Source organism: Protopterus annectens, chromosome 7.part0 (genome assembly GCF_019279795.1).
Source record: "Protopterus annectens isolate FY-2018-M chromosome 7.part0, PAN1.0, whole genome shotgun sequence".
In the NCBI taxonomy this organism is placed as follows: Eukaryota; Metazoa; Chordata; order Ceratodontiformes; family Protopteridae; genus Protopterus; species Protopterus annectens.
The window spans coordinates 1,728,793,878-1,728,811,603 of NC_056739.1; the positions used below are offsets into that span (position 1 = coordinate 1,728,793,878).

The window sequence follows — 17,726 nt, forward strand, 5'->3', positions numbered from 1 at the left end:
GGTCTGTCCAGTTGCTGCAGGTTTCTGGTGAGGTACATGCAAAAGGAAGCATTATACTGTATTAGTGTTCAGATGAGGTTTGAGTATAGTGCTGTTATATCCTCCTTAGAACTGGATACAGTGGCCTGACTTCTGAGGTGCACAACATAGCCTTTCTGAACCAGTGTGGACACTTGGTTGAAGTTCAAATTGCTATCTACATGTGTTCACAAGTCTGGCACCACTGGTTTCAGCATAGGGGGGAGTGTTGTCAATGTTGTATTTACCAGGAAATGTCACTTTGCATAAGGCACAAATCCTGACACATTATGTATTTATTAGTAGACCATGTGGCTTTGGCACCAATCATTTGTGTGTGTTATCCCTTATTGTACTATAGATACATCATTGGTGGATTCAGTGATTGCAACCAATATGCATAAATCAACAACCTTGGTAAGCTACAGGTCATAATTTTTAGTCTGGACTGTCGAGAAATAGATTCCAAACAGAAGAGGGACCAGCACAGATCCTTGGAGTACACCAGTGGTGACAGCTGCAATGGTAGAGGTTGATTCACCAACTTTCACAGTGTGTGGTCTTGTTGGTGAGGACATTGGTTAACTATCTAAAGATGTAAGTGTTAATCCCTTGCTGGTAAGTTTGTCAGTGATACCTGAGTAGGGGGATTGTGTCCAAACCCTAGGACAGATCAAGATAGGCAGTATGCACTGTGTTATCTTCATGTAGGCCTATCACACAGAAACAATGGGTTGTGACAACATCACTGTCACCTGTAGCTTGACTCAGAATGTACACCTTCCTGACACGGTATCAACACACCCTCCAGATGGACTATAGTCCTGTAGAAGGGTGTACATCGACATCCATCCATCTGAGTGGGCTGGGGAGAGCACCTGATGTATGCATGTATGGACACAGTCTGACTCTCCTGATCTGTGAGGGAGACCAACATGTCATCATGGACCTTCTCTAAATGGACACTAGTAATATCCTGGCTGTGTGCAACAGACGTGTGAGTTTTTGATGTTACATCTGTGTCTGCTACATCTGTCAGATGTCCTCAAAGAGCATAATCTTGTGGAACTTAAAAAGGCCAAGGCAGTCAGTAGGAGTCCACACTGAGGTATTCACTCCACAGTGGCAGATGTGGCCATCATCACCTATGGGATGATATGTGGTAGTGCCAGGGAGTGTAGGGCAGTGCATGTATAATATATGCCAGCATAGCTAGCAGGAGTTTTGCAAAGAATTTATGTAATTTGACTATCACACTGATTTGTACAGATGCTTGTGTTAAAAATATATTTGTAAAGTTGCTTGTGTTAAAAATGCATCAACAGTGGGTCCTGATGGACAGAAAAGAGATGCACATGTTTGTCAGACAGTATTATTATAACTGATTAAATGTATATGTTTTTAACAGAGAATACTGAAAGAGAAGATGTTAATTTCAGTCCAGCTAATTTTGAAAAATAGGTTGAAAATTAAATGGGTTGGTTTAGACCATAAAGATTTTATCTTTGAGGTATGGTTGCAGCCAGAGACAAAAATGTTTGGGGAAGCCAGGACTAGGAATCTTACTGTATTGTTCTTAGGGGTGAACTAATTGCTACCCTGGAAGGGTGAAAATCTTTGAAACTGTTTTATAGCTTTCAGATGCTGCAACAGATCTTAGCAAAGCTCTGGGTTTGTACTTTACCAGAATCAGGTGACCAGATGGGATGTCATTCTATAACCAGCACTGAAATTATTTTTTAGATATTAGTGAGAGATATGATGGAACTCTCACAGCATCAATTTGTCTTCTGGAACCTGACAGGAAAGATCTCTCAGAAATATCTCACACAACCTAACACCTCATCTTGTCTTGCTGCAGTAAGCAACTCAATGCACTTTATCTTGCCTTGCTTTAGTAAGTAACCAGGGAACATTAATTCTTTAGTCAGTCATGAGCACCCAGGTTAATAGCAACTTGACTTTTGACCACCATGTTGCTTCCATTGTATGGAAAGCTTTCTACATATCCCACCTCATAAGTAAGGGTATCTCATCCAGGGACAAGGAGGTCATAACATCCCTGTATTCTTCTGGTATAAGGCCAGTTACTGAGTACTGTGCCCCCTTTGGCATGTACCTCACAAAGCACTTGCAGTAGCTGGAGAGACCACAGAGGTTTCTCACCAGGAGAATCCAGAGCCTCAAATATCTACCCTACACAGATAGGCTAAAAGCCCTGTCCCTCTACTCAGTTTCATATAGACTCCTCAGAGATGACTTCTGTCTGGCATACAAAGCAATCTCAGACCCCGCCTTGATGGGACTGCTGCTTTACTGCAAGTCAAGCTCCACTCAAGTAACTTGCACGCATGACCTCAGCCTGGTCTGTGACATCAATAGGACTTGTTGGTGGGACAGATTTGTGTCCCAGAGACTCCCCCATCTGTGGAATAGACTTCCTCTCCATGTCAGGCAGAGTACCTCATTATCCCTTTTTAAGCACAACCTGGATAACTGGATGAGAAACAGAAAATACACCCCTTGAATTCCACCTGCGTCCCTGCTGGACAGGGGTAGGGTGCTGACTTGTCTAAACATGGTCTAAACTCTTGGCTAGACTTATAAGGGCCTCAGGGCCAATAGCCTAGTTAGTTCCTATGATCCTTTGATCCTGTGGGAAAAGTGGAGAATTGTTTCATTATGTAAACAAATGCACAAACCAAGGATCATGTAGACATCACACCCTATCAGCAGACCAGTTGTTATGTGGCCTGTGTCCTGGGATCTGTGGTATGTGGAATGTCCACCTGCATGTGTCTACGGTGGTGAGTACTCCCCTGTATGTAACACAACTACTGAGTATGTGCAGGATGTCCACATGACAGGCCATAATACATTCACAGTTCACACCTGTCACTGCACCAGTACCTGAGTACAATGCACCTTTCCTCATGTCCCTGCATACACATCTTCCAGTGACTGAAGTGTATCACCTTTGTCACTGAGAGGTGTCACACATCTTTTTTTGCATATGTAGGTATTAGTTTTGTTGCATAAACATTACTGTCTGATGGCACGAAACCCCCATCATGTGTGATATCTGATTCGGTGATTAACTCATTACATACATAGCTGTTAATGACATTGATGGCATGGTTTACATTCATGACAGTGTGAATTGTGCCATATATACCTCTGCCATGCACAACAGTCAACTAGCCTGTAGTGTTCGTAATGTCAAGTGTGTCTCTTCACACCTCCTGCATCTGTTAGTGTCAGGACAGTATGCTTGATTACATTCATAGATTGCTGACATATCTTAATAGTTGTACAAGTGTGTTGGTGCAGAAGCATCTATGCTCACTCAGAAACACATATCTTGTGGCAGAGACATGGTTATTACTAGTGGTGTTATTCTAATATTGTCCGTGATTGTGCATGATGGTTTTACTGTTCGCCATGAGCCTGTATTTGTGTCCTACTTGCTGGAAGCCTCTGCTTACAATACAGGCATACTGAAGCAAATCAGTTTGCACAGATTCACAATATCCAGCCAACCCCAATTGTATTTAACATTCATAATAAATGTTCTCTCCATTGTTCATGTTTGGATGCTTATATCACTGTGTGACAGTCACATCATATACATTTGTCACTGTGCAGTTCGTCCTGTGCCATGTGAAGATGTGATTATTGTTCCAGATGCAACTGTCTCCCTTTTACATTTCCTCACGTGCAGTACATTATAGGTTCATAGGTTTATACTAGGCTATCTGCCCTAAGGCATTTATAAGCCTAGCCCAAATTTTTGTGGCTTACGCCACCCCTTATATGAAAAAATACTGTGCCCATTAGTTTGTTGTGCCTCTGTCCAGCAGTGACACAGAGATGATTCCCGGGGTAAACCTACGATCTCCCATCCACAGGTCTAGATTTCTCTTGAACAGAGTCAGCGAGGTGCTCTGCCTCACATGGACCGGGATTTTATTCCACAGCATAGGGAGTCTCTGAGTGATAAATCTATCCCTCCAGCACGTCCTATTTATATCTGTGCTAAGGTTTAAGTCGCTTGCTCTAGTGGTTTTGGTGGATTTGGATTTTTTGAGGTGGAGCATGTCCATTAATTCCGGGTTGGACATGGCCTTGTATGTCAGGCACATGTCACCTCTGAGCAGACAGTATGCGACTGAATAGAGCTGGAGTTTCTTCAATCTGGCAGCATATGACAGATTTTAGAGTCCCTTTATCCTTTTGGTGAGGAACTTTTGGGGTCTCTCCAATTGCTGCAGATGTCAGGTGAGATACATCCCGAATGGGGCATTGTACTCGATCATTGGTCTGATAAGTGAAGAGTACAGGGGAACAATAACCTCACTAGATCTGGATGTGAATCCCTTCATGATCAGGTGGGCAATGTAGAAGGTCTTTCTAACCACTTTAGCAATGTGAGTGTCAAAAGAAAGGCCACTGTCAACCTGGGTCCCCAGGTCCCTGATAACCTCTTCTGTGCTTAGTGGATTGCCACCTATATGGTAGCTTGGGGTTACCTTGTTTTTCCCGAAGGGTATGACTATACATTTTTGGCGTTTAACTTCAGGCCATGGCTCTGGCACCAGCTATCTGTTTCCGTGAGTCCCTTCTGAAGGATATCCGTGTCTGATGCACTTTCCACTATGGCGCCCAGTTTGCAGTCGTCTGCAAACTTTGTCAGCCAAAGTCCTCCTATGTTGGCCTGTACTTCTGAGAAGTAGATGCCAAACAATAGGGGCCAAGGACCGAGCCCTGTGGGACACCACTTGTGACCAGCTTGGAGTCTGACACAGCGCCAGCAACTCTAACCCTGTGGGTTCTGTCCTTAAGCCAGTTTGCAACCCATCTTGTGACATATGGGTTTACATTTAAGCTGGTAAGTTTTTCTACAATACCGAGTGGGGTATTGTGTCAAGCCTTGCAAGGTCAAGGTAGGCTGTATGGACTGCCTTTCCCTCATCAATGGCCTTGGTGACTGTTTCGAAGAAGTCGACCAAGTTCAAAAGGCATGATCTTCCCTTGACAAAGCCAAACTGGGTCGGGTCCAATGTCTGCAAGTCCCCTATATCTTTGTTTATGAGCTCCATTATGATCCTCTCCATAGCTTTGCAGACTAGACTTGTTAAGCTTATGGGGCGGTAATTACCAGGGTCCGTAGAGGCGCCGCCTTTGTGGAGTGGGACAACAGTTGCCGTACGCCACTCCTTGGGCACGTAACATTGCTTCACCTGTCCTCCTTCCTGATGTTCATCCCTAAACTTAATCTGTGTGTCCCTATTCAATAAACACACTTTCCATGACTGTTTCTTATAAATGGCAGTCCATGTACCCTTATAGATCATTGACACAACTTGGACAGACCGCCTAGAATGGAATTGCACAATACTCAGCATTATATACATGTTCCTGTCCTGTGCCTGCAACATGTACATTAATGAATGAAAAACCCTTGTGGTCCATGTGGCATTCTGCACAATCCTGCTAGCTCAGTATGCTGGAGTGTACACATACACTGTCCTGTGCTGTCCCCGCAACATAATCCATTAAGAAAAACCCTGGTGGTCCATGTGGCATTCTGCGCAATCCTGCTATCTCAGTATGCTGGAGTGTACACATACACTGTCCTCTGCTGTCCCCGCAACATAATCCATTAAGAAAAACCCTGGCGGTCCATGCCATTTCGTGCAGTCCCACTAACACAGTTTGCTATGCTGTAACTAAGTTCTCTGTCCATGTTGCTTTACATGGTTTCCTGGCTGCCACAAAACCCTGCTTGTTTACATTTGAAGGCGAGCCGCTGCATGAATATTCATTAGGCACTACTGCTCCCCTTGCAAACACATAAGTTTATTGAATCCCAGGCTTAATATTTCTGTGTTTCCAATAGAATATACAAATGACTGTTTAGAAACTCATACGTTCAACAAATGCTAGCATTGAAACAAGAAAGTGACTTAATTTATTGGCATCAGTTCTTAAATGGTACTGATATATATACTGTTAAAAATGTAAGGTCCAAATACAATTAAGATTCTGAGAATTGGTTAATTTTACAAATATTTAGAGACTTTGTGAATACAGAGATAAATAAGATATTTAACCTAGATAAGAAATTGTTCCCCAAATTATTGGAATTCTTAATAAATATCAATAATAATGCAATGAAAATTAAAATCATATTTGTCACAAATTTATAAAATTCTTAAGTTATATTTCACTTATTTAGATAATTCCTATGGGAACTATTCCTCAAAAATTAATAACGAAGACTTCTCCGAAGAATACAAGAAAATAAGATTAAAATCTACAGATAAAACCACATCATTATGCTGGAAAAAAATCACTTGGAAATTCTTACACAGAGCATTTGTCACTCTTAACAAAATTACAATTATGTATAAATCAAACAGAATTAACTGCTGGAGATGTGATTCTGAAGTAATAGCTGATTGGATGCATATGGTATAGTCATGGTGAAGTCATCTACCCTTTTTGGAAAGAAATTAGTAACTTAATTCAAGCTCTATGAACAGATAGATGTAATATGTCTAAATCTTTAGTTTTACTTAATGCTCCAATTCCTGAGATAATTCCAAAAACCCATGCACCTCTCCTTTGGTCTATCCTTGCTATAGCCAGAAAAGTAATTGCTAAAAACTGGAAAAGTAAAGTTACCCCTCTAGTGATGAATTTATTAGTATGAACATAATTGTTTGCAGTAGTGAATTATATACTGTAAAGATGGGAATGTGTAATATTACACATTCATATAAATCTTGGCTTAAACTTAAATACTTCCTTGAAAAATATGAATTGTTGTTGATATGTATAAATTTGATATATTGATAAGCTGTGGACCTATGTAAATAGTTGTTTGTTTTATAACTGATTTATTTATCTATTGTTTTAAAACCACATAAAAAAAAGAAAATACAGTTTCCTTGAACATCTGTAGTAAAATCATTGAAGCTACTTTCCATAACATTTATTTTCTTATCTATGAAGTATATAGGGTAGTATTCATAAATGATTGCTTACTACTTAAGGCTTGACTTTGTGCAATATGCAAAGCAAGTGTGATTTTTAGTGTCAATGCTAAGCTGCACAGCATCTCAAAAATGAGCAGTGATTTTTTTTTTCCTAAGATGCATGCAAATGTATCAGTCTTTAGGCACGACTTACATAAATTAGGCCTCTGTGATACCTTCACAGTTGCACTGTGTGGTGATTCAAAGATGCTTGTACTTAGCAACTTCTATGAAGGGTGTAGCTGCATAACTAAATGGTATGCAGCTATGGTGTGCTGAATGAGGCAACTGAATGAGTTACTCTAATTGTGAGGAATGATATTCATAGATGATCACCAGAGACTTAACGAGATTCAGAGGCATGCTGGTTGCTTCTTGTCTCTGAATCATGTTATAATTGAACAGGACAACTCGGAGAAACGGAGCACAGTGATCAGCATAGCTTGAGTGGACAGTTATGAGTACCACTCACTGTTGTCCTTAGCACAGTCTCTTATAAATAGAATTATGCATTTTGGGGATGTGTGGGATTTTGAGCAACACCCTGAAATATGATCTCTCTGGTGTGGCATTCCTTATTATGGTTCATCATTGAAAGAAAGAAAAATCTGTGGCCGTGGTGGTGCAGTGGTTAATGTTGTCACCTTAAAGCAAGAGGTTCTCCAGTTTGATTCTCAGCTAGAGTGCCTTCTGTACAGAGTCTACATGTCCTCCCCATAGTTGTGTGAACTTTAAAGACATGCAGGTAGGTGCGTGTGTGGGTGTGCCTTCTTTGAAGGTTGGGTGCCGGACTGGCAACTCAACACTGTAAAAATCCACTGCCAATCATTAGCGGACTGGTGATCCGCTGTGGCGACCCCTAACCGGGAAAAGCAGAAAGACTAAAAGTAAGAAAAATGTTGCCTTAGGTGAATTGATACTGCTTTGGAATAATGTTAATACAATACTGTTAGAAGAGAAGTTAGCAGCTGCAAGTGTTGTTTGCTGCAGTGCTTATGTATTACCATCAAACCTTTGGAATACAGCATTCTACAAGAAAAAAAATCCTGATTCTTCCAACTCTTCTAGCTTATCTCAGTATTGATTACAGTAAAGTGCTTTTCTTCCTCAAGAGTTTTGTGAACATAAATGATCTTGTGTGGAACAGCAACAACAACCAACTATGGGTGCATGAATTCTAGGGGAATTGAATTTATATCTAAGGCTACCCTCATTTTTTATTTTCTATATTTTAATACATTTTTAATCTAAGAGCATAAATCTAAATAAAACATCTTTCTTGATCTCTTTGCAGGGTTGTGACACTGAATGAAGTTTCTGTTTTTTTTTTTTTTTTTTTTTTTAACAAGTGCCACCTGTACAAATTTGGTGTTTATCTCTGCTGGAGAACAGAACTTGTTAGTAGTGATCACAAATCAGGTATCATGTTTATAGCTCTTATAGTTAGTTTTACTAACTTCATTCACATTGTTCAAAATGCTTTTTAGGACTGTCTGACAAGGGGCAGACATATTTTCTACAGCTCTAAAATAGTCTTTTACACAGATGTAGGAATAGTAAATGCCCAGCCGATGTGTATATGGGTTAAGCAGGAAAAGAAATGGAACAATATCCTAAGATTTTTGCTGCAGAAGAGTAGTTTTGCAGTAACATTTTGAATGTATCAATAAGTGGTTTCATGCTATTATAGTGATTTTTCATTTACAGTCTGTTTTTATATGTAGTTATCTGACAAAAGTGTGTATTTTTGAAATATGGATAGCATTAAAGGGACATACAGCCATTAGTGTTGATGCTGTCATGCACATGGTTAATAAGGGAAGGGAAACACACTTTACATATTGCTTTTTAGATCCTTCAGGAAATACAAGTGTTAATGTGATGTAGGCATGTTGCAACTTACTGAAAGATGGATATATACAGAGGATAGTGAAAACAAATTGCTTTTTATGTTTTTGTTTTCGATTTTTTCAGGAAAAGGACAAGGAAGGAGGGAAGAACTTGACTCTGGAATCGTTAAAGAATCACATTGCTGTGATATTTAAGCCAAGATACTCGGTAATGTATATATTTTGTTCTCGTGGACAGTTTTTTACTTCTGTACCTTGCATCTATAGTATGGTCTGAATTGATTGATCCTTTCTTGGCCAATAAGATGAAGTTGAATGGAGTAGTAGTGTGACTTGTTCTTACAGCTGGGGCGATACTTGCACTGTGGTCATATACCTTCACTTTTGCCTGTGTAGATCAGTGCTGTTCAGGCTTTTTCCTTCATGGAGGAGATGGAGAAAAAATGTGCATTGTGGCCACATATTAATTGCATTGTAGGTACATTTAATTCATGTTTTAAAATGTACTTGCTAACAGGTAATTGAACTGGTCCTTCTTTGATCTATTCCAATTAGGCCAGAGGGAAGAAGCAAAAGATACTTAGAGAAAATTTAAAAGTGGTATCACTGTGCAGTGCATATAATGAAGAAAATAAATTTACACAAGATAATCACTAATTGTACATATTGTTTATTTGTTTGCTTTTGTTTACTGGGAAAATCCATCTGGGAACTGAAATGCCCGTTTTCAGTGAAGGCCTGGGGAGAAGATCTCCAAAACAAAGATAGAAATACAATTTTGACAACTCAAACTAAACCGGTCAACAAACATTATTTACAAAGTATTTCAATATTAATCATATGTTAATAGGTAAAATATATTATTTATAAATATAAAAAGTGTATAGGTAGAATGGCTAGTGATAAACATGTTTGAAAACAGAATTTAAAATGTAAGTTTTATTATAGCTTAAGAGGAAGGATACTATGAAGAAAGTGTAAATAACAGTAGTGGGTGAATGACTTTAGCTATTTTTAAAAAAAATAGCACTGACAATTTTCCAGTAGGAGAGCAAGAAAAATCTTTCTAATTAGATGCAGGGAGAGCTGGTTTCTAATATTTTTGGCAAAAGTCAGCCAAAGATACAAAAAAAAAAACTGTTTACAAAATTAAAAAAAAAACGGATTCTTGTCCATAGGTAGTATGCCACCCATCTAGCTAAAATGTATCGCAAGTAGCACTACCTACCCATTAACCTTAATAATTAACAGAGTATTAAAAAAAGAACCTTCCCAGCCACAGGGAAAGATATAAGTCATACCTCTGTTCATGGGAGGTGATAACAATAAATAAGAAAACTAAACCTGAGTTGCCTTCTCCAGAGTATTAGAAAGAGTAATACATGCTCAACTATACAGACAGTATAGATCACTTTAACACATTATTCTGCTCAAGGCACAGTACCCTGACTGCTTTGGCACAGATAATTAATCACATTACTAGTTACTTCGAAGATGATCTTAGCACTGCAGTAATCGTCTTAGTGATTTCAAAAAACTTTTAATGTAGGTATTCTCTTTCAGCATTTCAAAAATATTGAATGCAGTGAAGCAGTGATAAAATCATTAGCTAGTTATTTCAGGAGTAGAACCAAATAACATTTTTGGCAAAACTGATATTCATACAAATTCAGCTTAAACATAGGAGAGCCCCAATGCCCCATTACTATTTACCATTTTCACTAATAGTATACAATATCATACAAATGGCATAAAATTCATAATGTGTGCTGCTGATGTAGCAGTAGTTTGTGCTGCTGAAAACACAGCCACAGCTATAACATTATATCAGTATATTTGTACTCGGATCAACTGGCTACAAAACTTCAAATTTATACTCAGTAAGAAAAAAGCATACTTGTGATTTAGTCCAATAAAGACAATGCAATCCCATCAAAACCATTACAAACAATGTAGATATTGAAAATAATGGATTGCTACAAATACCTTTGTGTCACCACTGACAGTAATTTTTAATGCTTGTATTGACTGCATAGTAAAAAACAAAAACATGAAATTAGGTATCCGTTTCAGAATTAATAAATGTACATTTAGGTTCATAGGTTCATAGGCTAATACCTAGTCTTTTGATCTGGCGGACCATTTGTAACCCAGCCACATGATCCCACATTGAATTTACCAAGACGTGAATTAATACTAGAACCCCAACAGGAAGAATTACTTTGGTTCTAGTTATTTCCCCTTTCCATAAGGGTTTGAGAAGCCAGATGAACTGTATTTGCTTTTGTTATGATTACCTTAGAAAAACTTTGTATGAAGAGGTCAGCACTCACGCCACTTGGACAGCAGCCACTCCAAAGTCTTCTTTAGGAATATCTTGGCCAAAATTATTGCGAGGCTGTGAAACAGTCACCTGGCCTTCCAGTCATTCTTTCTTCAGGTATTGCAAGCTAGATTCTTATTCCAGGAATAGAGCAGGATTTGCATTTGCAGTTTTGCAGGGCATGTTGGCTCTCCCATCCTAGTACAGAGGTCAGAATCTGTAATGCTTTAAATGTATTAGCCTTCTTTGATGATTTATACTGCAACACTGATCCTTATGAAAAGCATACTCCAGTTTTATCATCAGCTTACCATAACAGTAGGTGTTTGCGTGTAGGATCGCTAATGCAGTGCTTGTTTCCTCTGCATGACTCTATGATACCCTGAAACCTTGAAGGCACGAGGATTTCCTTTACCCGTCTCTTTCTTTCTTTTCTTTTCTCTGCCTGTCATTCATAGTCTGTACAGAGGAAGATACTACCTGCAGACCTGTCCTGGAACTCCCCTCCAGACCCAGAATGACAGTCACTGTTTTGTGATGACATCTGTATCTCCCCCCCCAACACAAACACAGACACACACACACACACACACACACACATGCTGGCATCCTAATGATGTCCTCATTTGGAAAGGGGAAACAGCCCACTGTGGGGATGTCCAAAGCTCTAGAAGTCCAGCCAGACAGGCAGTCATGAATGTCTGGCTAATTCTCATCTATACTAAATCATGCTGCAGCAGTGATCCTTGAATTCATACATGTACTGCTGTGTTGAGTTTGCTTTTTGTAGACAGCTTATAAGTGGCATGATACTGCACCAATATGTGACAGATGCTAGCACTGATGGGAGTTTGAATCCCATCACTGCCAACCAGTATACTTCCTGGTTATGTGAGAGATAAGGGCTGTAGTCCTAGGATCCACTCTTCCAAATAGATCTGATGCCTATCAGAGGGATGGTCATTTGAGTCAAATCACTGAACTCTAAATGGTTAAAAAAAGAAAGGTGTTCACAAATATAATTCAGCAACCAGTTCGCCAAATGCAGCCTGATCCCAAGAGCATAAAGTGTGTGCACTGCTGTCCTGGGTATTAGCTTCCAACTTCTACATCCAAACTAGGACAGCGATACTGGCAGAGCTGAGTTTTTGGACTAGCACCCCAGTCCCATTTCTCACCAATTTCTCTGGAACCACAGTACCTTTCTGTGCCCTTTACCCACAGTGACTGCTTTTCAAACAGATTATTATTTTCACACACACACACACACAGACACACACACACACACACACACACACACACACACACACACACACACACACACACACACACGTGTACATAACAGAAATCTCCAGTTCCCCACCGCTTTATTTATGGCCAGGTACCATAGCTCTAGTACCACTTTGGATATGACCAGAGACCATACAGCCAGCTACCTGAACAATCTTGATTTAGCCAAATATAAATTATAAAACTTAATAGTTCACAAGTAGTATGGTCACATCTAACTAATTGTAGGTGGAAACCACAGCCTTGCCAACCTGTAATGCTAAATACCCACTTCTCAGATAATAAAGGATAAAACATAAATAAATAACCCAGCTACAAAATCTGAAAAGTGAATAAATAAAATGCTACTTAAACAATAAAGACAGGGTTGGAAGAACGACAAAAAAAAAAACCAGGATCCAAGTAGAAGGTGTTTAATAAAACCTCTAGCACCTCAGCATGAAGCCTTCAAAGGAGAATAAATCAATTCAAAGCACTCAAACATCTATAGCACAACCAATTAAACATTAATTACATAATTAATTTTCAGTTAGGCTAAAAAAACTTTCCAATTGCTTTCTACATTAATATCTGTTGGACTTAAAGTCCCATACTTCAATATAAAAACAGTTTCCTTATACAGAAGTAATAATATAATTTTTACAATTGATTTTTTACATGCAAAGTGTATATGTATGTATTTATATATATATTTTGATTGCCAAATGAACTAAGGTTGATATATTTCCAGCCATGTAGTATATTGTCTTGGATAAAATCACAAACTTAATAATCTACTTAATAATCTGGTTAAATAAGAGGTACCACATCATTATACATTTTATTTAAAGTACATAAGAGTTATATTATTATGACAGCTACTAAGTAGGGGAGGACCAGCTCGAATGTCACACTGATGGGGGAAGGGATGTGAATTTAACGTATACCATTAACACTTTGTTTTTACAGCACAATAAACCACTCCCTTGCCTGATAAAAAGTATATATATATTTAGAAAGCTTGTGAGGAAATTATTACTCTATTTTTATTTTACTTGGATCGCTTGTCTGTGTACTTAATAATGGATTTTCAACTGGAAACAGACTGCCTGCCTTGCTTGGATTACTGTCGAATACTTAGTAATTCTGTAGACTTATATAATTTTTATTATTTTTTTTTGACTTAAGACGAGTTTAAGTTTGCTGCTTCTACTACTATTGTCTGATCTGATTAATATACAGTGATTAACTACAAATATATGGAATGAAAATCTTCCACATAGAGACGTTTCTTGCACTGTTTTGTTTCATATATTTAAAAAACAAACATAATCCATACTTTTCAACAAAAAACAGAAAAACAGTTTATAAAAATAGTGTATAGTTTTCATCTACACTTCTTCCTTATTCCACTCATTGAGTTTATTAAATAATGGCTACAGTTCTACCATTTACTGCTCCATAGAAATAGAGGATGAAGTTGCAGACATTAGAGCCAAGCTACCCTGATAGTGAAATAAAGGAAGTTGTAATGAAAATCTTGCCCCTTCAGTGACTGATTGTGTTATATTCCTTTATACTACAATGACATTGTCCACTGATTTCCTTGATATTCAGTCAATCAGAATGGGTCATAGAAGCAAGCGAGTCTGGGAAAGGTGCTAAGGATGATTAGTGCGTTAGCTGACCATAAGCATTTTTTTACCTACTATTCCTTGCAGCCTAAAGAGATCCTATAACAGTGGCATTGATGTAGGATTTGCTGCAGTAGCAGGACATAAAACAGGCATAACTTCCTGAATAGTAATTGAGGCATCTGCATGTTTGCTAGGCTGTTTTAAACCATAGCCTAGCAGTCATAATCCACATTTTTTAAACTAGTAACAGAATCATACATGCTTAGTTAGCTGATCATCAGCTAGCATGACCTGAGATTTGTACCCGAGAAAAAATAATTATGATGGCTGGCAAAAATAAAAGGTAAACTTATTAGAAGTTTCTGTACCAGAAAAATGAAGTGTCTGCAGTCCAGCAGCCAAACTGTACAGCTGCACTGTATTTGATTACAGCTCCTGATATGATGGCAGTGAGAAAGCCTCCTCATAACTGTACTTTCTCTATAAGAACAGGTCTTATTTTCCTTGTAAGTTACAGATGTGAGTTCCAACCTGTCAAAAAGGCAACAAGTTTCATCATTCAATCACTGCTGCACTATCCTTAGCTGTTTGAGTTATATCCTGCAGAGGTGACAACATCAGGCTAGTTTCCAAAGCATAAGGGCCCCTTCCCCACACTCAAACCATTGCCTACTCAGGCATAGCGGAAGAAAATGAACAGTTTGGATGCAATGCCCTACAGACCTTTCCTGCCATCAAAGAGTGCTCCTCTTTCAGGCTTTCGATAATCAACGGTCAGTTCTCAGCTCTCCATTGCTGGGCATACAGGTTCCCTTTGGGGAAAAAACTACCAATTCATATTTTTATGACAGAAACTTAACATTTTTCTACAAACATAGAATTTTTAAGTCAGGAAAAAGTGTGATTTTTTTTTACTGTAATGGAAAAAGTTGTTAAAATTAAACTAAGTTTTTTGGAAATAAAATTTGTGTTCTACAACTTCTGTGGGCTGGTATAATTGTTTTAACTGCTTTTCATTGTACATTTTTGGTGGAAAATTTACTTTTTTAATATTTACCTGTTTTACCAACTTCTGCTGTCAGTCTTCCCAAGATTTAGGCATAATTTTTGGCTTTACCGTGGGACAAACTACCGGTTCCTTGGTTCTTCCTTGTTTCAGCCACAAAAGGAGGAACATTTCCAAACAGCATATGCAGGCTGTAAATTTGCCTCAGCCATAGATAAGTGACTGCTGTGGCCATTTCTCTTTCTTCAGACCATTCACGTTTTTCCTTGGCTCCATCTGGTATAGTCCCTACAGCCACCATGGCCTGGGAGTTAGAGATGGCCTCTGCAGCTGTTGGAGCACCCTTGATAAGCAAGGGAGAACTACTCTTGTCTGTCCTGGAGGAAGTAACAGGGATGCCTTTCTGCCTAGCCATACTGAGATGCTATCCCTAGGGATGATTTGCATGTCAGGACTCAATGAGATTCTGTAGAAATTCCTATAAAAAAGCAGAAAGTTAAACATTTATCTTTCATGTGTCTGTTTCTTAAACAAATCCCTGTACAGTAGGTGGCTGTTCGAAAAGCAGTTAGCACCATGTTCTCGGAGGATGGATAACACCTGCAGTGCAAATCCCAGGGAAACTTTATTGAAGTGGGGGCTTTCAGTAGATCCTTGAATGTGGAATTGGTATTTGTTGCTAATAACTAGGTTGAGGACCCACCCTACTCTGGCCAATTCCAGGGACCCATGTCAGCAATGGAGGGGCCCCTGTGCCCCTAATGGCCAGTGTGTACTTGCCATAAAGCCCAGCAGCCCTGAGTCAGTAAACTACTGGGTGGCAGATGTCCATTTGCCCAGCTTGGAGTACCTGGGGTAGCTCTCTTGAGTATAAACTGGACATAAAACCAGTCAACTTGTTCTACACTATAATAGTGCCCACCCGCCCCATTATAAAAGGAATATAGTGAAAGGCAAGTACGTACGAGGAAGCAGAATGACCTCCTCAGAAATGGATTTTCAACATGAAAGTGAATTATTAGAACAATTTTTTTTCTGAATAGGGGGTATCCCACTGAGCTGATAAGAGGGGTACAGGCAGAAATAAATGAGGGCAGAAAAGGAAAATTTAAGCCCATACCAGGAGAGAATACTAATGAAGTTGATACATGCACGGCTACCTCTGAGCAAAACTTTGGAAAAGCATTAGTATTGGAATTTAATGCCTTCTGGGGTTTTGCTAGAAAGGTTGTAAAAACCGAATGGGAAAGGTTTGTTAATTTTACTGACCTGGAAGGAGTGTCTGGGGAACCCCTCAAAAATGTATGTAAAACTTCGCTTAACTTAAAGACTATTTTAGAAAATTACTGGAAAAGGAAGGAAGGGAGTAAGAGAAGAAGAGGGACCTATAAATGTGGTCGCTGCTATCCATGTGGAAATATAACAAATACTGATCAGGTATTTATAGAAAGTAAGGACAGACTGATTGAGGGCAAAGACTACTTTAATTGTGAATCATCTGAAATAGTGTACCTGGCTGCCTGTGTGGAATGTAGATCCTTCTATACAGGAAAAACTGAGCCTAAGTTAAGGAGAAGGATCTAGGAGCATAAATATGATATACAAAACAAAAAATAAACAAATGCTCTATACAAGCACACCAAGGAATGTGATAGAGCGGATTTCTTATTTTTTGTGATGGAGCAAATAAAAAAGGAAGCAAGGGGCAGATTATGGGAAGAAAAATTTGAATACAAGGAATTGTGGTGGTAAATCACTTTAGACGCTGGGACACCACCTGGTTTAAATGATAATGTTTCCATTGCCCCACTACTTAAAATCAGATCTGCTAAATTATGAATAGCCAAAGGATGTTTCCTGTTTATGTGCATTCCCACTAAAGGTCACTAGAGGGAGCATTTGACAAAGACATACTAATAAGTTCACTTAACATTTTAAATGCAAGCTTTTAAATTTTATATGTCTTTTAAAATTGTATAGTGTGATGTTGAATATTTAGTTGTATTTATTCATTTTTTATTGATATGCAGTTTTATTAAAATTTGGAATGAAAATGTTCAAGTCTTTTAAGTGTGTTTTTAACATTTTATTTTACAATTGACAAGGCATGGGTGTTAAGCTTTTTTAATCACATTTATTCATTTAGTGTTGCTGATTGGATAGTTTAAATATTAATTGATATAAATATGTGTAGTTTGGTATGAGACTGCATCTGATGAAGTCTGTTTTAACTAGACGAAAATGCTGAGTTGGTGAAGGGTGTTTATGTGCCTTTATGTGCTTTGATTTTAAACCTTGGAAGCTGCTTGTGTGAATTATACTTGGATTTTTGCATCAAAGAACAATTGACTGCTGTATTTTCCTGTCAAGGGTACTTGTTTGGAGTTTATAGTTCTTTTTTGTACCTTTGCTGGCTTTTACTTGGTTTACAAGTATGAACAGTGTTTCAACTCACAGAGGGGTCCTTGGTAGGAGAGGGTGTGCATCAGGGTTTAACCCCAAGCCCACTGATGTTCATACTGGTAATTGACTATAATAACAAACAAGCTTAACAGGACAGATTAACAAACCTGCTTTATGTAG

At 38.6% G+C, this 17,726-nt stretch overlaps 1 protein-coding gene across 2 annotated transcripts in view; it reads left to right on the plus strand.

Annotated features, from left to right (window-relative positions):
• Positions 1 to 17,726, plus strand: part of FES (FES proto-oncogene, tyrosine kinase) — a 1,834,337-nt gene that overhangs the window by 1,453,382 nt on the left and 363,229 nt on the right. For both annotated transcript variants that reach the window (XM_044078263.1, XM_044078264.1), the window contains exon 11: positions 9,033 to 9,116. In XM_044078263.1, the coding sequence (XP_043934198.1) occupies positions 9,033 to 9,116 (84 nt within the window). The remainder of the gene's footprint in view (positions 1 to 9,032; positions 9,117 to 17,726) is intronic.